Source organism: Serinus canaria, chromosome 8 (assembly GCF_022539315.1).
Source record: "Serinus canaria isolate serCan28SL12 chromosome 8, serCan2020, whole genome shotgun sequence".
NCBI lineage: Eukaryota > Metazoa > Chordata > Aves > Passeriformes > Fringillidae > Serinus > Serinus canaria.
The window spans coordinates 14,355,230-14,380,294 of record NC_066322.1 but is presented as its reverse complement, the minus strand read 5'-3'; the positions used below and the strand labels follow the sequence as shown (position 1 = coordinate 14,380,294).

At 43.9% G+C, this 25,065-nt stretch overlaps 1 protein-coding gene across 3 annotated transcripts in view; it reads left to right on the top strand.

Moving 5' to 3' along the window:
* The window catches only part of DDAH1 (dimethylarginine dimethylaminohydrolase 1), a 94,239-nt gene that overhangs the window by 12,025 nt on the left and 57,149 nt on the right, over window positions 1-25,065 (top strand). Inside the window, exon 1 of one of the 3 annotated variants that reach the window (XM_050977552.1) lies at window positions 24,485-24,844. The exons of the other annotated variants lie outside the window; for them this stretch is intronic. Within the exon in view, the coding sequence (XP_050833509.1) occupies window positions 24,539-24,844 (306 nt within the window). The 5' untranslated portion in view covers window positions 24,485-24,538. Of the gene's footprint in view, window positions 1-24,484; window positions 24,845-25,065 lie in introns of those variants that run through there. 3 annotated transcript variants of the gene reach the window in all.

The following is a 25,065-nucleotide window of genomic DNA, read 5'->3' as shown; positions in this document are numbered from 1 at the left end:
AATAGAGCTGGGTAACCTTTCGTTTCTGCATCCCATCTGTTCCGTTTATTTTGTCGTTTATCTTCACGGTGAAACATTAGTCTCTGGGCCCTTGCAAGAGATTAATGTGAGGCAGTGTTTAGTGCAGCAACAGTCAGCCCATGGCACTGAACCATGTGCAGGTCAGCAGAGCTCAGTGTTTCCTTGCTGGCACTACATAATTAGTTTCACTGAAGGTAAGCACCATATGCAAAACAGATCCCCTTTTAATGTGGGAAATGCAGTGTGCACTGCCCAGCTGTGTACCAAACAGATGGGTTTATCAGCCTTTTCCCACTCTTCCCTGTGCTGCTGTGCTGGGTGACCTGTGGCAGGACTGTGCAGGGGTTGGGATGCTCACTGATCCTCACACCCACAGCAGGGACTGCACTGCTGAGCTTTCTGGGGATGCAGGGGGAGCTTGGAAAATCGACAGTGCTGATGTCCAGGGAGGTAACTGGGAGCCGTCATCACAACTTCCTCCCTCTCCCTCACTGCCCTGAGAGCTCAGGGGTATGTGGTACATGCATCTCCTGGCCTTGAGAAAGTTTTCATTTGTGGCTTCTAGTCTCGAGGATGTGGGCTGCTCCTGCTTTATATTTCATGTTTATGTAAGGTTGTTATCCTGGCTTTCTTACTATAGGCATTTTTGTTAGTCACTTCTGCCTGCTAGTTTGCCCTCTATTTTTGAGTCCACTGGATCTATTTCAGCCAATCCCTCAGTGGAAGTATTTGTTTCCAAGAGATCAAGCCAGAGGCAGAGCCAAGGAAGGGAAGGTGAGGGTCTGGGGGAAGAGAGTGTTGCCAATGCCCCTGGAGAGCTGATGGCCTGAGCCCAGCTCCAGTTAGAGGCTGGAGGAGGAATCCAAGGTGGGAATGCAGAGGGAGAGCCATGAACACCCTGACCACAGAGAGTGTCTCCTTGGTGCTCGTATGGTCTTCAGACACTGGAAAGTCCAACCGCAAGACACAAATCCATAGGAAATGAAGTCTCATTAGTTCTACTGCCCACAACTTGCTCATGGCTCCACCAGTGCTTCCAAGTGTTTGGTTTGGTAGAAGGGCTATTGGAAAATGGGCACTTGTCTTCTCTGAGTCACCCTACCTTTCCACCTCCCCAGGGTCAGGGTGTTTCCCAGGCCAGGGTGCTGCTAGAGAAGGCGATGTCCAGCTGTCCGTCATCACACAGGCATCCAGCCTGCATCTGGTGTGCTGGCACATAGCAAGCCATCCGGTTCCTCATGTTTTTGCCAGAGATTTTACTAACCAGAAAAATGTGGCATTATAAGAAGGCTGTACCAGCTTGTTATTCATATCCTTTCCCAGGCAAGAAAGAGCCAGAAAGCATGTTTTAAATGTAGCCCATGGTCAGATGGTGTGGCTAGTGCTGGAAGCTTGGGATGGTCTGGCAGAAAAATAATTTCCCCTTTTAAAACCACGGAGCAGTTCTTGTTCCTCCACACTGCAGCTGGTTAGCTTGGCTGCACTACCCAGGCATGGAGATGTGGCTGAACCCACCCCCAGTGCCTTCCAGCACCCCTGGCCGAGCTTTTACTGTTGCAGTTTGAGGGAAGACCCTGCCCTGTTTTTGGCTGCCAGAGAAGAGAGACCAGGTCAGCAGTTCAAAGGTGTCCTTTCCTCTTCCCTCCCTGGCAGCTTTGCAGCTCATTTGTGATGCAGAGAATCTGTGGGGATGTCAATGTCACTGTGGGAGGGCGAGCATCCACACTGGGAATAGAGCCAGCAGTGCTTGGCAGGGAAGAGGGTCAGGGGTGCTGTGGGTGGTGCTGCTGCCTCTTGGGGTTGGGCTCCTGTTGGGACATTTGCTGCCACTCAGTCCTGCTGTCCTCAGGAGAGGGATGGGGTGTAGTAGCGCAGGACCTGTGAGATGCTGTGTGACAAAAAAAAAAAGGAAAAAATAGCCCTTCAGGAGTACTGCTTGGGAAAAATTACCTGAATGCTTGGGCAACCGCTGTTCCATCCATGCTAACACAGGCTCAGATTTTGTGGAGCTGAAAGCTGCCAAGCTTTTTCCTCCTGCTTGTGTAAAGCTGCGCTTCCACCTCCTGTCTCCCCACTCCAGAAATACAACAGCTCTGTGACACAGAGTTTTCCAAATGTGATACATTTCTCTAAAACTGCTTTCAAATGTTCCTAACAAGAAACTGTGCTACTCATTTTGCCCATGGTCCCACACGGTCGCCAGCAGCGTGGGTGCACAGCAAGGCTGTGGATACAGCCCTGCCTTGGGCACAGGGAGCTGCCAGCCATCACAAACACAGCACCACCAAAAGGGAGGTTATGGCTGGGGAGGTGCCCTCAGTTCCCTCTTTGCCCTGCCCCAGCTGTCCTGGCCTGCTGGCCACCGGGCTGCTGGTCCGAGTGCTGTGCCCAGCTGAAGCAGGCAGCCAGCAGCTTGTGGCCAAGTCCAGCCCAGAAACGGCACATCTGGACAGGGCATGTGAGCTGCTGCTGGGGATGAACCCCTGCACAACCTGGGCTGAGCCAGTTCACCCCTGCTTGCAGGAGTCCCTGGTAGGGTTTGGGAGGCAGGAGGGCAAAGGCGGCTGGAGTGGCTCTGCAGAGCGAAGGAATTCGAGTGAAATGCTAATGCCTTCCTCTGATTCTCCAGCCCTGTGACCTTTCCATCTTCCTCTGTAAATAGGCTTGTCCTAAACAGGAGGGGAAGGCAGTGCTTCACTATCAAATATAGTCCATTAAAAACAAAATGATGGAGAGACTTGCCTCCTCTGAGCCCACCTGTCAGTGTTTGCAGTTTTACTATCATATTTTCCAACATCTTCCCCGTGTTTTTCTCTCTTCTGTTGCTGTACACAGAGGCAGAGGAAACTTGCCTGTGCAGAGGAAAAAATGAACCAGGTTTTCTTAGATGTTCTAATAACAGCCTGAAAAAGCTTCACACATTGATCCCATGCCATTTTAGTGATCAGAGGCTTTATTTACAAGTACGGCTTGCTCTAAAAAAACCCAAAGCAAAAGCACTGTAGACCTTCTGTAAGTACAGATGATGTGGCTGCTTGAACAAAAAAATCTCCAAAGAAAATTTTAAGTTAGTTCAAAACAATATTGTTTGTCTGTTTTTAAAAAAAAACCCAAACATGAATGTTGTCTTTAGGAGAAGATGGTACCATTTAAAAATACTAAATGATTGTTACAGTTCAAGTACCCTTTGCAGATCTCCTGGTCTTGTTTCAGGATGATAAATGTTTGAACATTTTGATGCATTAGTCCTTTACAGCAAAGCTATCAGCCTGGAAGGGCTGCAGCCACCTGGAACTCCTCAGGATAGTCTGATACTTCACAGGCAGGCACTTAAGGGAGTGAGATTTGTAAAATTTTTTTATTGCAAATGAGGATGAGTGGAGGTTGATGAGAAGGATGCACAGAAGGCAATGGTGCCAGCAGGGCATTGTGGTGCTGCCTGTCTTTGGCAGGCCCTTGCAGGTGACTCCAGCTGTCCTCAGGAACTGCATATGAAATTTCTTATTTAGTTTGCCTGTTTGAAGGCAAAAATTAAAATGGTTTCACTGGAGAGGACTGAGGAGGTGGATTCTAATAGCCACAAGAGTGCAGCAGGGGAGGGTTAAGCAGCCTCAGAGGATTTGGAGTAATGCTAAAACTTCTCTAAATTTTTCAAGCTATTAACAAATTGTAGCAGTGGTCATCCTGGAGTGCACTGGGGTCCAGCCAAGATCTTCTTGTCCACTGAGCTGCTGGCAGGTTCTCTGCTTGGTGATGGCACAGGATCACATGCAGTAGAGCATCACCTCAGTGAGGGCCAGAGACACAGATCATCTGTTTTGGCCTGCCCCAAAACTCCCTGGTGCAGAGGATGACACAGGTGGTTTTTGGAACAGTCTCATTTCAGTTAGAGGAAATAAAAAAGGTCAGAAGGCAAGAAGGAGAGGTGATTATACCATGTGTGTAATCAGGTGTCACATTGAAAAGAGACCGCATGAGATTCTGGGTTAATCTGAAATAGAGAGCAGCAGAGTTATATGCAAATATTTTATTTCATTAAGAAAAATAGCATCTAATCTGTGTGGGAAATAGTAAACTTTGTTTCCAGAGAAGTCCTGCTTTTTAAAAATTTTTGTTTGCCATCATGCACATTGTGTTAGTTAAAGTGAAGTATTTTAGTCAAAGCAAATGTGACGCAGAAGATTCAGGGTGCCATTTGATAAACAATGGGCTGCAAGTTGTCAAGGGGGAAAAAAGAGGCAAGTCTGGCACATGCTAAATCCATTCCTTTCTGTGCAGGAAGAAAAATAACAATTTCTTTCCCATACAGCTGAAGTCTTTCATAATCTGCATTGCTTCAAGTTCAACGCTGGCCAGGAGCAACAGGACATGTGCCTTTAGGGATGTCCTTTCCAAGGAAAGGTAAATCCAGTGGGACACTGCCAGGCTCTCCATGACCCTGTGGCTGATGCAGGGGTTAGAAGCAATATGGGCTGCATGTCCATACAGGGTTAATTAGTTTTCTCTGCCAAAAGCAGCATGCTGAATGGTTTTCTGTTGGGACCAGGTCTACTCACAGTGCCTGGTTTGGTCAAAGGTTGTTTCTGTGCCTCAGATGCCTAAACGGATTTGTTTTACAGCATTACCAATTACTGACTCAAGATGGTGACACAAACAGTGCAAAGCTTGGATCTCATCTTTCTCATGTTGGCTGACAAGTTACTCTTAAAATAGCAATTATCTAATGGGGAAAATCCCACAGATCTAGGCAAGAAGATTGTAAAAATAGCCACCATTACTGGTAAAAGTCCCAAAGTAACTTTTGAACCATGCTGTGGCTAAAGACTGTGGACATGTACCTGTTATCAAAAAAAAAAAAAAAAAAAAAAAAAAGGAGTGAAAGGCTGGCAAGAATTCCCTTTTAGTCTGCCTGGCATCAGTGAGTACCTGTAGGTCAGCAGAGAATGTATTTATAGTTTAAACCACATGAAGCGAGAAAGCCTTATGCTTGCCCTGTATTTTTCCATCAAAGAGGTGAAGTAATTCAGAGTTTGTGAATAGATCTCTGTTCTTGGGCCTTCCTTTTTTGACCCTGAATCCCTTTATATAACAGTCTTCTGTTCCTCCTGTGGATATGTTTTTTTGCTGGGAAAGTTATTTTTGGAATGATGGTTTATAATTGATATTGATGTATGCAGTAAGGCTTTTATATATATTCTCTGTGCTCACACTTGTTTTATATAATCTCCACCAAAATGCAACTCACTTGCATTCAATTTTCTTCCCATGTTTACATTGCTTTTATTTTCTTCCCATTATGAAGTTTTTTCAAACACATTGTTGGACATCAAGGATTCAGTTCAAAGTCCAGAAGTGCAATTATGTCTGTTCTGTTTGTGTACAAATATTGCTGCCTTAGTAAATTAATTGTCACATGATGCCATCTACCTCATCTTTTTGTTTGGGGGAAAGCTAATGAGCTGTTTTAATGTGTTTATTTGCACTCAAAAAGACAAGAGATGGAATCAGTGCATGTTCAGCATCTATTCTGCTTCTTCCATCAACACCAGAAGGAAGGGTAGAGTGGGGAAACAAAGTTCTTTCTACTCAGTTTGTGGAAACCTAAATCTGTCCTTCTATCAAATAAAGACCAGAAATCCCAGTCATAAAACTCATGTACAGAAACAGCTTAAATTTTACTGAACAGTGACTTCACAGCACAAAGCCACAACAGTTTTACATAAGAGCTCTCTGTCCACTATCTTTTGAGATACTGTCAAAATGCAGGAATGAAAACACATTCCAGCAGAAGGATGGAGACTGGAAGCTTTTGCTGGGAGGGTGCTGTTGAATAGAGGCATGTTTTCTTTGCTCCATTTCTCTGCTTCTCTGGAAAAATAAACACAGCTAATTTTTCTGAGGGAACAGATATAAGGTCTTCTTGCAAAGGGTTTTTTTCAATGTAAACTGTACTCAGACTGGGATCTCTGCCAGTACTATTATGCTCCTAAAATCTTGCTTATCCATACCATTGGGTTGGCCTTGCCATACTTGAGAAATATGTAGGTTTCCCAAACTCAATATGGGCTTCAGAAGCCTTAAAAATCTTTAAAATTCTTAACTTCTGCTGAAATGCCTTAAGACCTGGCAACTAAATGTATGAAAAGCTCCACCTTGTTTGTAGTCAGAAGAATGCCTCTTTTGAACAAAATCAGGTTCAATAACACACATTTGAAAAAGTCCTGGAAGTTTATGATGTCAGTGACTTGTTTTGGGGGGCAAATAATGCTGGGCCTCATACTGGTTTTCTTTAAGGAAAATTTTTACTCTTGTTTTGTTTCCCAGTTCAAGAGCTTTTTCTGTGAATGAGATAATCTGTTATTCTCAAAAGTACAACTAGGTACTTTTTAGACTGTTGATTCCCAGATCTGAACAGATACTCTCTAACAGGTGGTAAAGTAATTTTGTCTCTAACGTGTATATAGATCATTACAGACTGCATCCCAGAGCAGGTGTTCATGGATGGGGATGACCATTTTCCGTCTGTTTGTTTTATTCCCTGTCTTATTTGTCACTATTAAATGATTACTGCAGTGACAGAACTTCCCAAGTATGCATTACTGAATTTCTATTTCAGCCTGGAAAGATGATAGCCCTGTGGCATGCACACTGCCAAGGGAAGACAAATATGAACAAAGTGGGGCTTTCAGTTCCCATATCTTTGCAAATCTTTTCTTTAAGCCTTACAGAGTTATTTTAGTAATGAGCCTCTGCCAACACAGGCTCAGCTGCAGAGCCATCAAGGGCAGAAGCAGAGCTGAGCAGAAAGCAGGGCAGGAGAAGGGTGGTCAGGAGAGCTCTAGCAGGTGATGCTGTGCCCAGGGAGAAGACAGGGGGACAGACGGACACAAGCTGTGCCCAGGCGTGGGAGCTGCCTCCTGTGTGGCCGAGGCTCTCCCTGGCCAGCGTGCCGTACTGCAGGGAGCAGCCAGCTCTGGGTGTGCTGAGAGAAGGGAGAAACTGGGAACCTTGTCCTAGGCCCTGGTGAAGGCAGTGGGCACAAGCTCAGGGGACCAGTTCAGTTCAGCCTAACATAAGCTGGACTGATTGAGCAAAATTATATAACCCAGCACTACTTCTTTCTTGGTTACCAGTACTGTCAGTTAACAGCCTAAAACCAACTTATAAAGTGTATTTTTATTCCACTGCTCTGTTCCATTTGTCTAAAAATATTCCACAGTCTTAAATAAATGCCATCATAAACTGAAGTGCTTCTACAGAAACATGGCACTATTAGGGACCAATCCTGATCCCTTGTCCCTAAGAGCATCTGCTGTTCTCAGAGTGTAGGTAAGAACCAAGCTACCAAACATGCATCAGATTTAAAGAGCAAGAGTTCACTTAGCGGTGTGGCACCTCACTGAAATGGCAGAGCTATGGGTTACAGAAAGTCTGGGCAGGCCAATGCCCAGCTGGCAAAGTGCTCCAGGAGTGGTGGGTCAGCTCTGCATCAGGACTACGAGATCCAAGAGCACAGGGCTTGGCACCAGCTCTTATTTTTAGGGTCCTGAGTCAATGTAGCCTCGAATGATAAGGGCTGGTTGGTTTGCCATTGACAGCTGCAGGTTCCTGGTGGAAGAGCTGGCTGTTTCCCATGGAAAGGAGCTGCTCCCTGTGGGCAGGGGCTGTCCAGCCAGGACTGCAGCTTGTTTGCAGTCCAGAGTGGACTGCAGACAAGCTGAAGGATGAACTTTCCTGCATCCCAGTACACCGCTGATGCTTGGACTGCTGGTGCTGGTTTTGCAGAAGGGTGGGAACTGTTGGCTCGTGACACCCATCTACAAATCCATGATGTATTTCTCCTTCCAGATGTATATTTTTCATAAATCTTAGACTTTTAGAAATAGGAGCATAAAGTTTCTGTTCAGCAGCCTTCTTTGTGACCCTCTTCCCCTGCTCCATTGAGCTTGAAAGCCAATTGGCTTTCCCCATAGTGAATGCATGGGACAGCAGGAGGGCTCTGGACCTGGAGGCCAGCAGCAGGAGCAGCCATCTCCTACTGGCAGCCAGCAGGCACCTCTGCCAGGACAGCAGGGAAAGGAAGGAGCTGTGTGCCCTGGCACAGCACACATTAGAAGTGAATGGCACCGAGGGAAAATTTCCTGGGAAAGGTGTTTGCACAAAACACCTAGAAGCCTTTCATGCATTTTTTGAGGTGGGGACAGGAAGGTATTGGGGGAAAAACTGTGGGTTGGAAATGTATTTCCAACTATTTTTAAAGTAAACAAATTCCTTTTGAAGTTATGGGTTTGTTGCATAAATTGTGCGTTTGACAGAGTAAGTGGTGGGATGTTATGGTAATTACTAATGTGTCTTGAATATTTGGTTAACCACTATATATCATTCCAAATGCAGTAGCCTTTCCAGGGAGAATTTAGATCTACCCTTTGGGCAGGATTAACTGTTACTCTCTTGTTTCAGCAACTTTTCAATTATTTGATTCTAGTACAAGAAGTTTTCCATTTTGAGAGGAAAAAGGTGTCCTTTTGACATCTGACTTTTAAAAACAAGTTCCAAGTACCTGTGTGGTGAGCTCTGAGGTGACTGCCTGGGTACTGGGCAGGAGGGGTGGGAGAGCTGTCCCAGCTAAACTCCAAGCTCTGTTGTAGAAATGGATTTGACTTCTTTCCTCCTTAGATCCAGACACAGAAAATGCATTACTGCAATGCTGAGCCCTGTGTTTCAGGTCAGATTCTTGCTGAGATATTAGCACTTGAGAAGAAACCCATCCCCAACCTGCTTCTAATGGCAACCAGAACATACCCACCCTGTCTCCACAGTTTTTCTTCTGCCTGTTATCTCACCCTCCTTGTCAGTTTTTCCTAGGAAGGTCTCCCTTGAGTCAGCACCACTATATGTAGGCTCAAGGCAGAAAGGTGATCTATTCTTCCTAAGCTCAGTTTTCTCTGTGGGAAATGACATATCCTTGGGCTATCACCCTTCCTTTGTGAATTAAAATACTGGTTAAAGATACAAGCACATACACTTAAGTGATTGCTTAAATCAGAATTTTGCTTTTGTGTATTAAAATACAGAGAGAGACCTGTGCTTTCAGGGGAGTTTCTAGTCTGGATCACTTGCCTAGGCTGGGACTCTAAATGATATCAGTATCTCTCTGCTTAGCTTTAGAGCATGCTTTTACAAATTTTATTTGTATCCAGTTATTGCTATTACTTTTCAGCCCATTTGTTGCCTGGTTGGGATACTCATCTTCCTCTTCATTTCTGAGGCAATAAATGTCTCTCAATATGCAGGTCCCAGCTCCCCCATGGTAGTCCTGTGTGGATTCCAAGCACTCTTCCTGCATGGGCTCACTCATCCATCCACAACCACTTCTTCCCTTGTTTTCCATCTTCATGACAGCTTGTTTCATAAATTCACTCAGGCATCACTGGCACATCTCCTCCCTACTGCTCTAATAGCAGAGGAGAAAACATGTCTGTGATGCCTTGATTTTCAGGGCATTAACTACAAATAAAATAGCACATTGCAGCCACTTGCCAAGATAAATCCTTATAAGCAAGTTAAAATAAGATCTTACTCATTGGAGTACAATTTGGAGCTTAAGAAAATGTCATCCGTAAGGCTTCTGTATAAAATAAACCCTGGTCTAGTTTCAAAAAAATTACTTCAAATACAAATTAAATAATATTTCACTAGGGATTGACCTTTTCATAATCTGCAGAGGTTACAGGACCAAACCTTAACAAGTTCAAATGTTCAGAAACACTGACAATATCTCTGATGTCTTTTTGGATGTAAAGCAGGGAAACAATACAATGTGAGGGATTTCAGCTTTTAGATATCTGCAATAGAAATCCAGTAGCCCAAATATTCTAAAATGTGGCTAATTTCTTGTTTCATTTTCCATCTTCACATGCTCACTTGAAGGCTTCCAGCACTGGCTTTTTAAATTGGTCTGAGAGGCAGTCAGCTGAAATGATACATAATTCTAATCACACACAAATAAACTGGGCATAGGAATAGCATCACTCCTCATCAGCACGAGTAAACATTTATCAAACACTATAAACAAATATTTCCAAATCAATTAATTTTCATATTATTTGGAAATAGAAACAGCCTTCCCTTTGGCAGTGCCCAGAAATTTGCTGGGTGTTTTCAGAGAAATTCTCTTATTTGAGATGGCACAAGTTTCCTGGCCAGAGAGCCTAATACTGCAAATTTAAGCATGACCAAGAGCTGACAGAAGAGGGGATGAAGAACCTGGGGGTGGGGACCATGGTGACACTATGTGATATGAGTAGCTGGGAGAAGTGCTTGGTTCCTTCTCAGCCTTCCCCTGTGTTCAGGAACCTGTCCTGTCCCCCCCAGCTTGCTCCTTCGGCACGCCACCAGGGAAGCACTCAGAGAAAGAGTTAATTCATATTGCAATGTGACATAAAGCTGAAGCAAATAAATGGGCATTACTGGGTTTGCATTGTGAGCAGGCTGGTGAGAGGGAGTTTGAGGAGGGATTTAAAAGACAAGGTGTGATAAACTGAGCAGAATTAGCAAAACATTTCCTTACGGAGAGGTGGCACAGAAAAAAGAGAAGAGAGCACAAGTCTGGGTGAGCCTGGAAGGAGAGCCTGGGGTGTGTGTGTATTAGAGATGGCATTAGAGTCTGATGAGGCCACAGCTGGATTTTCAAAGGAGAAGCAAGTAGATCTGAAGATGGTGAAGGCATTTACACTGAGATCACAGGGACCTAGGGCAGCTCCCACTGACCTCAGGCTTACTCTGAGAAGCCCAAACCTGATGAAGGTTGGATCAATCATGAGGAGCTTTGAGGGATTCCAGAGTTGGACAGTTTGAAAAGAAACATTACAAGCCACTGGGGTGGCCCAGAGCAAGGGTGGCAGAAGGGGTGCCATGCTGCAGTCACAACCAGGTCAGCCCAGATTTCTCAGTTGAGTTATAGAGATACGTTGGAGCCTAGACACAATTTGGGAGGACAAAAAGGGTAAGAAGAAGTGGAAGTTACCCGAATCAGAGAGCTTGAATGGAAGGGAGGTGGTGAGACTACTGGCAGGGATGGAAAGGAAGAAGAGGCTTAGGAGGCAGGTGAGCCAGAGTGCAGTACAAGGCACAGCTGCTTCCCAGTACTGCTTGCATGAGCTTGGAGGACTTTGGTGTCTGTCTGTCATCCCACAGCCTTTCATCAACCCCATTTAAATTTTAAAGTATATTATGGCTCTTATATAAAAGTAACTCCATGCTACTCTTTCTACATATTTCTAACTCATTTTCATAAAAATAGCAGGTTTCCAGTGAGTGCTGGCATTCAGGCACATGTGTAAGGGAGTTAGTCTCCACTAAACAGATGTACACAGAACCCAGCTGTGAAGGTGCTGTGACATTTAGAGCAGACATCTGTGCTATTTAACAGGAGATAATCCCATGCACACCCAGCTACCAGGCTCACAGCCCTTTCCCAAACTATGCTGGATGCTCAAATGTTATGATTACTCAACAGAAAATAATCCAACCATTTCTAAGCAGGTCTTGATTCTGGGTTGAGTGAAGGAAGTTCATTTGCATTTAAATACCCTTAAGCCCCTGAAAGAGTTTGAGTTTTTCATTATGTTTGGAAAATAGCTTGTGCTGCTTTTCTAGGCCTCAAATGTTATTCTCTTATTTGCAACCAGCCCTGGTCGTTTCTCTGCAAGTCTTCTCATCCATGAGCTGGTCCTTTGCATTCCACCTTTTTCCTAAGGTGGCCACTGTATACAGATGCTACATAGTCTCAAATTTAGCTGTGTCAGACATTTCTGTAAACTTCCTCTTCCCTATGGTATGTGAAAAATATCGTAGGTTTTCCTAGACCTTTTTAAGACCATCTTCACTTGAAAACTTTTTCTTGTTTTGGTAGTGCTTGCTGTAGACTGAAGAGCAACAGTTTATGGGTGGGGTGTTCATCCTGGTGGGTCCTTTGTGATACCTCACTTAAAACTGCTGTTAGTGTTTGCCAGGATGATTCTGAGTTAACAGGTTTTTATTATGAAAAGCACAGCTGACCTTTAAAGTCCAAAGGCCATATTTATGAATGACTCAGCCTGTTCTCAGTGTGGCTGAAGCTTACAGTATGCAAACAAAAGCCCAAGCATACTTCTCCCATGTAACTTTTTGAGAAAGCAGTATTTGCCTCTGGCATTCACCAAGGGAGCTTTCCCTTTGTGTGCAAGAGGAAAATTGGGCAGGCTACAATAAAAGGCATTGTTGGTCCCAGCATGCAAAGAATGATGATCCAAGAACTGAAATAATAGAAAAGTGTCGGGAGGGAATTTATTTCACAAACATGTCAAGATAGCTTCAGGCTTACTCAAGTTTTAATTCAAGCTTCTCATTCTTCTTAAATTCTTTCCAGGCCAAAATGGATTAAGTAGTTGCTAATCTTCAATCATTCAGCATTTCCCTGGGATTGGGGTTTGGGGATGGCATTGGCGTGCCGACATTTCAGCCTCCGGTTCCCTAATGACAGTAAACCCCAGGGAACCCCAGAGTATGTACTCTGCACTGGAGCTGGGGTCTGTCTCCTCAAATTCCATTGTCAAGGTCTCGGCAGGAAGGGCCTTCTTGCTTTGTGTCCTGGAGAGAATCTGTCACAATAGTCAGCAAGCATGATCAATATTGCACCCAAAATGTTCATAAGAGATGATAAGCTATCGTTTTTTATGGAGCTGGTTTCCAGACCCAAATATTGCCTGACAGCAGTGCTCACAAATCATTGCAAATAGGAGAAGAAAACTGGTCTTGCTGTGACATATCTCAACAGATACTGACAGACTTAGGCCTTTAAAAAAGAAAAAAAAATTAAAATTGTGTCTTTTGGCACACTAGTCCTATTGGGATGTTGTCCAATTGAACTGACAACAAAACGAAAATAGTAATAAAAAAACATTCCTATATAGACATTATTAATTCTTTTTCCTAAATGTCCCTTTTTAAAAATCAAGTCTCCTAAGAACTTCAGAACATGTATTTTTTTCCCCCTCTTCTTCCTCAGCACTGCTGGAAAATCCCTAGGAGCTAATGTCAGTTAAGAATTTGCAGTTGCAGCTAAATGTAAAAACTATGTAATTTATGTCCTATGGCCCTATCAAACATAACTACATACCATGTTCACAGCACTTCACCAGGGTGAGAGATGGCACATTGCCTATTGTGATGATTCCAAACCTAGAACTGACTGGGAGCTTTTATGGAATACCAAGGCATCCCTTTGGTGCCTGACTGATGCAGGACAGCTGATCTTTTTCTCTTTCAAGGAGGATTCCCCTCCGGCTTTATTTGCAAGGGTTTATGTGCATGTGAATTATTTGTTTTAAAAGAGAATTAGTATGGCATTTTTTGGTGAACTATAACACATTGAGATGAAGTGAAATTTTCAACCACTTTTTGCATCAACAATAGAAACAGCTGCTCAATATTTTACCTTTCTCTGACAGTGGAGACCATTTTCATTAGCTCTAAGGTACCCCTGTGCTTCTCAGGCAGTATAAATTCATTTATGCCTGCCTTTAAGGCCTCTCTGCCCTTCCAGAGCAGTACACTGGAGGCTGAGAATAAATTGCAACCAAAATGCTATTAAAGTGACCAAAAAAAGTGTAACACAAGCAAATACTTTATTATGTTAACAATACTCTTTTAACCTTCCTCTTCCTTAGATGTAAATTAAAAGGTTATGGATGGCTCACAGGAACGGAGGAGTTCCCTCTGGCCCTTGCTCTTCTCCCTTGATGTTCTCCATAGCTTAGTTGTTACTTGGGGAATATTGTTGAATCCTGTTCAGCTAGTCTTATTTAATATAATCTAACCATTTTGTGCATAAACAAAGTGATTTATGCAACAGAATGTTTGGGCAATGTGGTCTGGAGCTGTTGGGTTGATTAGATTGCTATATTACCTTTGGTTTTTTGGAGCTTTTTAGACCTCTTTCTCTTGAATCCATGGGTACTAAATGGGTTTTCCCAATATAAATCATAATAAAATGTTAATCATCATGACAAAATAAGAGGCCTAAAATTGAGTGGCTCTTTTCATTATCACATTTTGCACAGCTTCACTACTAGTATTAGATTCAGACCTGACTTTTTGAAAACTTCTGGAAAAAATGCATATTTTGGTAAAGAACGATTAGGAGGAATTCCTGGAAATTGTTTCCACTGCTCAAGCTCAGTCCTCCATTAGTTACTTTTATTTATACACCTCCAAAAACATGCCAGGAAAATTAAAGGGATTATGAAATTCTATGAGAAATGTTTGCTATATTGTACCTTATGAGGGAAGTAAAGTAAGTCTGCTCTTTCCTCAGAACCCAGACCTGCCTCAGTTCAGAAAAGATGGATGAGCACTGTAATTACCAAACACATGAAAGATTGGGCCTCAATTCCAAGAGAATCAGACAAGTCCATCCAAGTGCAGTCAGTCTCCAGTGCCCTTGCTGTGCCTGCCGGGGGTTCCCTGCCATGCAGGGGGGTGCCCTGCTGGGTGCCCTGTTTGTCAGCACTGCACCTCAGACACAGCCCACACTGGGCAGCAATGCAGGTCCTGTGCAGTCAGGGGATGCTGGAAAGGATGTGGGGAATCTCAGTGTGAGCAGAAGAAACAAATGGCCATGCATTAGACAGGAGGGCAGAGATGAATGGGAAGTGCCCTGAACAAGGGGAGGGTGGGCTGAAAAATTTAATGGCAGGTGAAAAACACTGGACATGAGGTGGACGAGGGAAAACACTGCCCAGAAGGGCCTTGTGAAAATCTCTGTGTGACACAGAGGCTGGTGACCACCCAAGAGCATCTGCAGTGCTTCAGGAGGATTCCTCACTGGTGCGGCTGGGTGCAAACAAGGATTTATTTGGGAGTTTTGTGTTAAAATATGCATCAGTGCCAGCAACAGCAGGTCTGACTGTAATGAGCTTAATGAATGTGGCTCAAGGGATGTTTCAGGTAGAAGGCAAAATGTGGGATTTCTTGTGTGTATAATTAGGACACTTGGCAGCTGGGTAAGCTTTAATTGCCATCCAAAGCTCCTGATCTTGCCAAAGAATGAAGAGTGTGAATAGAGCTATTGATTTCCATCTGGACAAACAATTTACTTTTTAGTGCTCATCAGCCTGATGTGTATCTTCATTCCCTGTCACTGCTGTGATCAAGCTAAAGCTGCTTTCATCGGCAGATTTCAGGTGGGATTTCAGCTGAATATGTGGTTGGAATTGCAAGGCATTAATGGCAAAAACTGACTCACTCACCACACTGGCAGTGCTCAATGTACTGTTAGTTTTGAAATTCTCCACCTATCTAGGTCCTTACATACAATGTCTCTTTGCTGTAATGTCCAGTTGTGTCCCAAAAATAAAACAGGCACAGAAGAAGCCTTCTTCTCTCCCTGCTCAACAGGAGAAAGTGAATGTTGATTTTATATGATGCATGTTTGTTTATGAATGCAGTGTTACTGAGCAGAGGATTAGATCAAAGAAGTGGATTTTGCATTTCTCTTTGAAGACACAGATGTCCACTGTCAACATGATCATTTCTGGGGGAGGCTTCCAAATTTCATGGGCTAAATGACACATGTTTTTCCTGTCCTTGACAGTTTCATTGTTCCAAGGGGATGTAGTTGGTGCAGGTCATGATCTTGAAAGAAAGAAAGAGAAAACTATTATGTAGTATTATGTAGTAATGCCACTAGGAAAAAAAGAAATTGAGTATTTTGGAAGAAAAAGTTAAGGAGAAAAAAAGTAGGTAAAATTATTTTTGCAAAGTGATCAAAACCCCACACTTGCTGCAGTTTACAATATGCAAATAGCATCATTAGGCACCAACATTTTTATACAGCTACTCAGTCTAACATTGTGCATGTAATGGAGATTGGTGTGCCCATGCAGGGTAGATGTGTGCACAGCTTTTTCTGATTTACCAGGAGAGAGCACCTTTCCTATGAAGACAGGCTGAGGTTGTTCAGCCAGCACAAGAAAAGGCCCAGGGAGACCTCACTATGGCCTTCCAGTACTTAAAGGGGGCTTGTAAAAAAAATAGAGAGCAACTTCTCACATAGGCATGAGGGAATAGTTTTGAGCTAAAACCAGAGAGATTTAGATTAGATGTTTGGAAGAAATTCTTTCCTGAAGGATGGCAAGTCCCTGGAATGTGTTGTGCAGAGATGTTGTAGATGCCCCATCCTTGTCAGTGTTTAAAGTTGCTTGGGGCTCTGAGCAGGTGTCCCAAGCCATGGCAGGGGAGTTTGAACTAGAGGATTTTTAAGGTCCCTTTCAGCCAAGGACCTTCTAGGTCCCTTTCTATGAATCTATGAAATGTCTAACATGGATTAATATGGTTATTGACTTGCCATGTCTTGATATATTTTTTCTTTCTTTAGGAAAGATTTAACCTGATGCCTAGGGTAAAAAAGAATCAAATTCAAATAGGCCTTTTGGAAAGAGTTGACTTTAGTAACTAATCCCATTAAAGTAGCCTGCAGTGGAAAAAAAGTATTATATGTGAACAAGAGAATAGAGATTAAAATGTTGAGTTTTAGATTCATATTTGCCAAATTTAAAATAGGAAAATGACGTATTTTCAGTGGCTGATCTTGAATTATGTCTTGCAGATTAGAATATTTTAAAATCACCACATTACTTGTGTGTGTGTGTGTGTTTGTGTGTGTGTGTGTGTGTATCTCCCTTTCTAATCAGAAGGTGACAATATACACAGCAAAAGTTACCTGGTACCTCACACAGCTGTCGAAATACAACAGTTATTGATCCTTATCCCCTTTGCTAATCAGAGTTGGGTTATAGTCTCATTTTATACACAGCAGTCCTACCATTGGTTACAAAATGCTTCCCACATGACACTGTCTTATCATCTTCACTGTTTCTGGAGAGAATTTAAGAAATGAGTCATGGTGTGGTATGTCCTACTTAGGATACTTCAGATGTTCCTTTTTACAAGTGCTTCCCCAAGCCTTTGACTTTCAGGTCTTGAAAGAAGACTACTCAGAAGTGTAATCACATGAAACCATTAATTATCTTTAAAAATGTGTCTTTCTCCTGTGAAAAATAAATGAAAGAATGCTTTCCTCTGTGCTATTAAAAAGCTGATTTATATCATTTGCAACTGAAAAGAATAAGTAAGTATATAGTTCCATTCTTGCTGTTAAGGCATCTCTTAAAGTGAGCAGATAATTATACTTTAGATCTTTCTATCCATACTCTAAAACTATGATCATAATAATTAAATAATTATATTTTCTATAGATGCACAATAAAATTTATTCCATCCCCACATACTGCACTTATCACCATATGGTATTTCTTCCTTGATCCTGAAAGGAATAAGAATATGAGCATTTTGAGGCACTAGTCTATATGTATTTATAGCAGTAAGGAGTAGAACTGCCAAAATGCATGAAATTTTCTGTTACAGCTTTCAGAGAAATCAGTGAGAGGTCTCTACTTTCAGTGCTGATTTTATCTTTGCAGTTAGATTGTAAAAGGCATATCTCATCCTCTGCACTTGATTTCACAAGTACATTTCAAACAGACCTGAATTTAGGTGGTCAGCAAAGTTACTGGCTGACATATTCACTATGTGAACCAAATTCTCCTAGCCTTTTATTAAGAGAACACTCATTTCTTTTCAATAATGTGCTTAGCAGTGTTTGTATGTCTACCTAAAATAAAAGCAGTTGGATTTCCACAAAATATTAAGTTGCTATCAAATGCAGAAGGACAGAGAAATCTAAACATCAACATATCAGATAGAAGTGTGAGCATTGGTGCAGAACACCTGCAGCACATAGGAAACAGTAATTTTGTGATGTTTTTGTGTGATCACAAGTTCTCAGGATTTCAGGGGGAAAAAAAGACTCATAGCCATCAGTTTCAAGACAGGAAAAGAAAAGGTGATTGAGATATTTTATTGGTGTAACTAGACATAGGTCCCTGGAGCTGAATACAGGCATATGGAACTAAGAGGAAAAAGCTGATTTTGGCTAGAATTCTTCCTAAACAAGGGAAATGATAGGAGGGTTAGTATTATTTATAGAAGGTTGCTGTTGATTTTAGCAGCAGTAAATCAGTTCAATCCAGCTTTTTCTCTTTGTTGTTTGAATATGCTCGATTTATTTTGAGTTGTACTGATTGGTGGGAGAATTCAGATGGACCCTGTGAAAACTGAGCACTGGGCTGACAGCAACTTCATGAAGGTCTACAAGGAGAACCGCAAAGACTTGCAAATGGGTAGATCTGTACACCATAGGAACTAACCAGGAGTCCTGCAGAAAAAGATCCCAGGGTTCCTGAGGGCTCCAGATTCAAAGTCTGCAAATAGTGTATTGGGCTGCACTAGGATGATCATGGCCAGTAAACTGAGGGAAATTATTATCCCCACCTACTTGATACTGGTGAGGTCATATCTGGAATACTGTCTCTGGTCTGGAGCTGCCCCATGAAAAGAGATTGACAAACTAGAGATTGCCCTGCAGAAGACTACCATGGTAATTAGGGGTTTGAAACATGTGGCATGTAAAGCGATTTGGAGAGCTAGGCTTCTTTGGCTGGGAAATGAGAAGGCTAAAAAAGGAACCAGAAGCAACCTATGGGTACTTGAAAGACAGTTAAAACACAATGGAGGCAAATTCTTCTCAATAGACATCGAGAGTAAATCAGGCAGAAGTTATGCCTTGAGAGGTTCAAATTGGACATCATGACAAAGCTTTTGCACTACAAGGATACATGATTCTAATACCAAATAAACAGAGATAAGCTCTGGTCTTCTTACTGACATTTGGAAAAGAGACCTTAAAGCCTGTAGTTGCTTCAGCTCACCAACCCCTCAGAATTAAACATTAGATCCATCAAGGGTACAGGTTTATCTGCTGAAGGCAGTGCCCTGCAGGTTTATCTGCTGCAGATTTATCTGCTGCAGGCAGTGTCCTCTGTGCTGCCTCTGATCTCTGTCATGTGTGGTGGCACTACTTGCCAGTGACATTGTTGGGAGTAGTTTTGCCCCTTTCTGACCTGCACCTCAATTGCACCATTCCTCCACTCTGTTTCAGCTGGTGAGTTTGAGGTATCTGGAAACCTCCTGGTTAAGTGATAAGGGACAGCAGTTCAAATGAAACGTGCTGATATTGATCACCATTGCCTTTTCAAGCCTTCCAAGAAGAAGCATTTGTGGTGTCACTTGCTGTGTACTATCTGCCTCCATTGGAAGCACCTACCATTGGGCCCCTGTGGGGAGGCAAACAGCTGTTAAACATTCCCCTTTCAAGAAGACAAGATGATTTCAAGCCTGTTCAGTGAGGAATTACAGCAAGAGATATTGCCACCTGGACACACTAACACTATAGCTGATCCCTGTATCCTTCATTGTTTTATAACCTTAACTCTGACACTTAAGACAGCATATTAATTAGCTAGGTAGAAAAGCCTATTGAAAATCTTTAACTTTCTTAGCTTGATTTATGATGTATTTATCTGCTTGTTTGTCTCTAGTACTAATCTCAGTGCTGAGGAAGCTGGCAAAAGAACGCCTTGCCCTTTGCAGGAACACAAAGAAAATCACAAAGTTGTTGGCTCGTGTGCATACACATAGATATAGAAATGTGTATATCAATATATATGCACACATATTTTCTGTTTCATGTGGATATAAAAGCTAATTCCACTTTAACAAGTTTCATATAAACTTAAAACTTCACAGTTGCATTTGCAAGTTATTGACCAAGTCAACACAAAAAATATACAAAGCTTTTATATATCAAGGCAAAAGATGCCAAACTGAGAAGAAAGACTGTGAATTAATTTTCAGGCAGCTGGCTGCTAGAAGGAATGAGAAATGCAAACCATGAAAAGCAAAAAAACGCTACAGCCAAATGTCACTGCCTCTTCCTGCTGAGCTTGCGAGGGCTTTTCAGGCAATGCGAGGGAAGGACAGACTGCCACACCTGCAGGGTGCTGCCAGCTGGTCAACTGGCTCTACACCAGGCAAGTGGAGTCTTAGGATAAACATTAAAAGGTAACCCAAGTTACATTGCAAAGGGCTTGGATCCTTTCAAAAATACTAACTTGCATCCATCAGCATTTTAAGCATTTGCTTTTTTAGGCAGTCAAGATATAGTTTTGATGGTAAATATGAAGGGAAGACAAGAACACAGCATATGCATTTTTCCTCTTGTATCAGTGCAGCCCAGTTTAGCAGCAGTGATTTAGCAATATGCAAATAGCATCATTAGGCACCAACATTTTTATACAGCTACTCAATATCTCACCCTTCCCTCAGGAGGCCCCACAGTGGGCACCTACAGCACTTCACAGCAGCTGGTTTTGGATTCATGAGACCCATTGAACAGTAGCTGCGTAAGTATGAATAGCATGAACCATTTCCCATTCTACTGCTAGAGCTGATGCTTTCTTGCCAAGCTTATAAAATAGCATACTTTATTAAAATTACTGTTGATAGCAGAAATATTGTTATGTTGCTGTCACAACAAGAACCATTTGCAAGATATCCTAGCTCAGTCTCCTCCTTCTCATAGCTGAAGAAGCATTTCTGGAATATTTCTGGGAAGTCTGTCCATCACAGACACAAATGGTGCATTTCTATAATTTTCTGTAACAGATATGTTAACCTATGTAATTCGGTATAAATTTCCACAGACTACTGATCTCATTTTTTCATCTCATACCTGTGGTACCTAACCTATGTATTTTTCTAAAAATTCAAGGAGTGACTTTTCTTCTGCATAGAAAGAAGGGTAAAAGTGGTCATAAGGCATGGTGAAGCTGAGGAAATAGGAGCACAGAAGGTAAACAGTCAGAATTCTGCAGCTCTTGCCTCAGTGATCTGTTTGCTCAGCCAAGAAAATCCAGAAGTTGATTCTGGTTGTACACAATAACTCCAATCTATTGGAACACAACATGTGGGAAGACTACAAATGTGAGGAATGCCCCGTGCCTCTGCATGTTGTCCAGGCTGCTTGGTGCCCTGTCACGGCAACAATGCTGCCAAAGCTGACTTGCAAAGACTCACCCTCTGACAGCTTTGTCTCCCAACAACTGTGTAGCTGTCAGTTCATGGGAATTCCTCCTTCTCTGCAGGATGCAAAATGCCAGCTGAGGAAACACCCAGATCATTATCCCATAGCAGACAAAACAAATATTGTGCTTCCCCTGAACCAGCTATATATAGAATTTATCTCACCCCAGTAAGACCCTGAGATAGCATGGTTTCAACTCAGGCAAGGAAAAATGCTGCTCCCCAAAAGGTTTTCTCTATAGGCTGGCAGATGCACTCTTGATTGATGCCATCCAGAAGAAGTTCTGGATGGCATAAATGGTCTCTTCTTCCAGAAGTATCTGTTGTGTAAATAAGAGATGGCAAACAAATCTCTTCAGCATTTGGAAAATGTAAAAGCACTTGGGAGCTTGTCCATGCAGTGGGGTGAAGTGCCTTGTTGCCTGCCCGATGTGTTCAGCTTCTCTAAATGTTTATTATCTCTTAATGATTATACTTAATTATTTAGTAGAAATACTGAATCACTGAGTCACTGTGGTTTTTTACAGTAGAAGAGCAGAAAGAGAAAACTTCTGACAAATATCTGGGTGAAAACCCCTTTGAGTTGCTGCTTGTGTATCTAAGGCATAAGTAACATTTCTCTTCTATGGCTGTGAATAAGACCTGGTCATGTATCTTCTAAGAAAATAATTAATTGATCATAATGGGAGCTTTTCCAGCAGATCAGTGTTAATAATGATGTTTGGCTGTGCAGTGGTTGCACAGTTTTCTATTGAGCTGAAGCTAAGCTTTTCTTCCTTTTCAAAGTGAAATTCAGTGTCTCTCCATCTTTCTGGTGCAGATTCCCCTTGTTACAGTGGGATGTGCTGGTGACTGAATGGTTCAGTTGCTGTCTTGTCCTGGCTTTTCACTCTCTAGAGTTTCAAGTAGCATTTCATTAATTGTGTGAGATATGTCCATTAAGGTTTTAGGGACGGTGGTGATGTTCCAGCATTTCCAAGCAATGGGAAATGTTTTCCAACTTTGCAGCTGCCTATCATGCCGGAGCAATTGCCTGTGTGGTATGCATTTGTATTCAGCAGTGATCCAAATTCTCCTTTGTCATGGTCACACAAACTGTTCAACAGCAGTGGCCATCTCTGACCTTCAGTGATCCAGGGAAAGGTATGTTCTTTTATACTAGTCTCTCCAGCAGGACATAGTTACAGGAAAATACTAGATATTCAACAAGGTAGAAAATATTTAAATACTATGTTGGTGCCTGTGCTGACCTATTTTGCATTACTGCATATGATGAATTTTAACAGCACTCCCATAAGACTATGTGAACACATTCTATTTTGTACTGTTAATTTGTGAGTAAACTGATATTTGGATAATCTTATTCTAAATATGCACAATATTGCTCTGGGTGCATCTGTTCCTAGATTGTTAATGATGCCTTTCTATTCATCATAAATAGTAGAACAATAATCACAATCAGAAAACAGATCTTAATTTGTATTTAAACTGCACAGTTTTATACATTTATGGGAATACAGATGACTTTTTTACTGTAGTCATTAGTTCTGAACCTTGTTTAAACAGCTATGATACATATTTCCAACACACAACTGTGTGCCTAGCATGCACTGTCTCACAGCACTGTGTCTCACAAAGAGATTCTCCAGCCCTGTCACCCATGAAGGTATTGAGGCGCTGTCAGAAGTGATACCTGACCAGCTCCCAGGAGCAGCTGTGGCCACCTGAGCTGGACTGGTGACTGTGCCTCTGGGACAATCCTCACTGTCCTAGGGATCATGTCACATGTGTATGAGATCACTGAGTAGCATCACCTCATAGCCTGTAATTTCAGTGAGATCTAAAAATTGTCACCACTTACAAATACATAAAGTGATTGTGGATGTCAAAAATATCTGCATTGACTATAACTTTCCAATCCATTGGCTGCAGGAAACCCTGGCAAGTTTTAAAATTACTGGATAGTAGCACTTTTTCTTCTGGCTAAAAGTGATGCCAACTAAAAGAAAACCAAACAGTGCCAATGTCTATATCCCAAATATGTAATAAGTCCAAAAAGGCTTTAACAATGGTGAAAGGATTTCATGTTATACCAGATACAGTATGATACTACTTGTAGAGGTTTTTCAAGAATTTGAGATGTCCTACATGATAGCAACTCAATTACCTGTCCATTTGTTTAAGCAAAGTAATATTTGCACATTATTCAATGAATGACAGTTATTCAAATAGCTGTGCCTATGCACGTTAAGTAAAAGCAGCCTTTACAGAATATTTGGAGAACGTGTGGAAAATGCAGATGAAAATCTAGTGAGCTGCCATTTTAGAAACACACTTTGGTATTTCCTTCGTGCTGTCCATTACCATATTCCCAAATGCTGAACATCTGCAGATATCTGTGCCAGCATGGCCAAGGCAGCTGCCTGGGTTTTTTTCTGAGCTCTGAAGGGGGAGCACAGAGCTTTGTGCCAGTGGGGTCCCCTCCCTGACCAGAGGGACACCTGCAAAAGCCTTGCCAGCAAAAGCAGAGCTGGAAGGAAATTTCACATTCCTTCTTTTATTCTTGTCTGCTCTGGTGAGGCCAAACCTTGCAGATACCTGGGTGGCTTGGGAGCAGGAGCAGTGCGGCTGCGGAGCGGTGCTGTGGATGTTGCCTATGGCGCGAGGTGTGGCACACAGACTCGTAACCTCCAGGCAGGGTAAAACTGGAGAAAAGGAAACCGAGGGAAGCGCTTCATTAGGGAAAAGTGTGTGAAATGCTCATTGTTTCAATCCCTGAGGCAGAGGTGGAGCACAGCAGCGGTGTCCCTCCGATTCCACAGAGGTGGAAACCTTAACAGTATAGAGTGGGAGCTGGGCTTATTTCCTTAGGATTTGTATTTGGAACTGCCCTTGTCATGGCATATTCTTCCTTTGGTCACCCACATGAACCGCCTAGTCTTCCGCTGTGCCATCAGGGAAGGAGAAGGCAGCGGCAAAGGGCTCGCAGTGGCCAAGCCAAGGCACCCTCGAGCCCGTGGGTCATCAACCTTCCCCCTGCCCACCCCAGCCGGAAAGAATGCGCCTGGGCGCGGGGTTAGCCCGCTGTCAGCGCAGCCGTGCCCCTGCACAGAGCTAGCGGGACGGGGCCGGGCCGCTCCGCCGCCCCTCAGGCCACACGCCGGGCCCGCCCGTACAGGTAAGCGGCGCCGCGCGGGGGGCGGCCAATGCCGCGGCCCCGCCGCCGCCGCCAGCCAATGGGAGCGCGGCGGCGGCGGCCCCTTGGAAATGTGCCTGGTGGGGAGCCAATGGGGCGCGGCCGGGCCGCGGGCGGCGCTTTCTGCGCTGCCAGCGCCGGCGGCGGGCGCGGGTCCCTCGTCCCTCTCTCCCGTCCCCGCCGCGTTCCTCGCGTCCCTCTCGTCCCTCTCCGCAGTCCCCGCCGTCCCCGCCGCGCAGCATGGCCGGGCTGGGTGGCGGCCTCGCCGCCTTCGGGCGCTGCACGCACGCCGTGGTGCGGGCGCTGCCCGAGTCGCTGTGCCGGCAGGCGCTGCGCAGCACGCCGGGCCCCGAGGTAGACTTCGCCCGCGCGGAGAGGGAGTATCAGCTGTATGTGGGTGTGCTGCGGGGCAAGCTGGGGCTGCAGGTGCTGGAGCTGCCGGCCGACGAGAGCCTCCCCGACTGTGTCTTCGTGGAGGATGTGGCCGTGGTCTGCGAGGAGACGGCGCTGCTCACCCGCCCGGGCGCGCCCAGCCGCCGGAAGGAGGTGAGGTGCGGTGAGGTGAGGTGCGGGTCGGGGCGCGATGCCTGCGCAGGTGAGCTCGGGGCGGCCGCGCCGTCGGGCGTGTCCCCGGGCCCGCCCCAGCCCCCGGCGGGAGCGGCGGAGCGGGGACCGCGCTCGGAGCCGCAGCCCTGCCCGGCGGGAGCGGCCCCGCGCAGCGGCTCAGCCCGGTACCCGCGGCCGGCAGCCGGGCTCGCTGTGCGGCG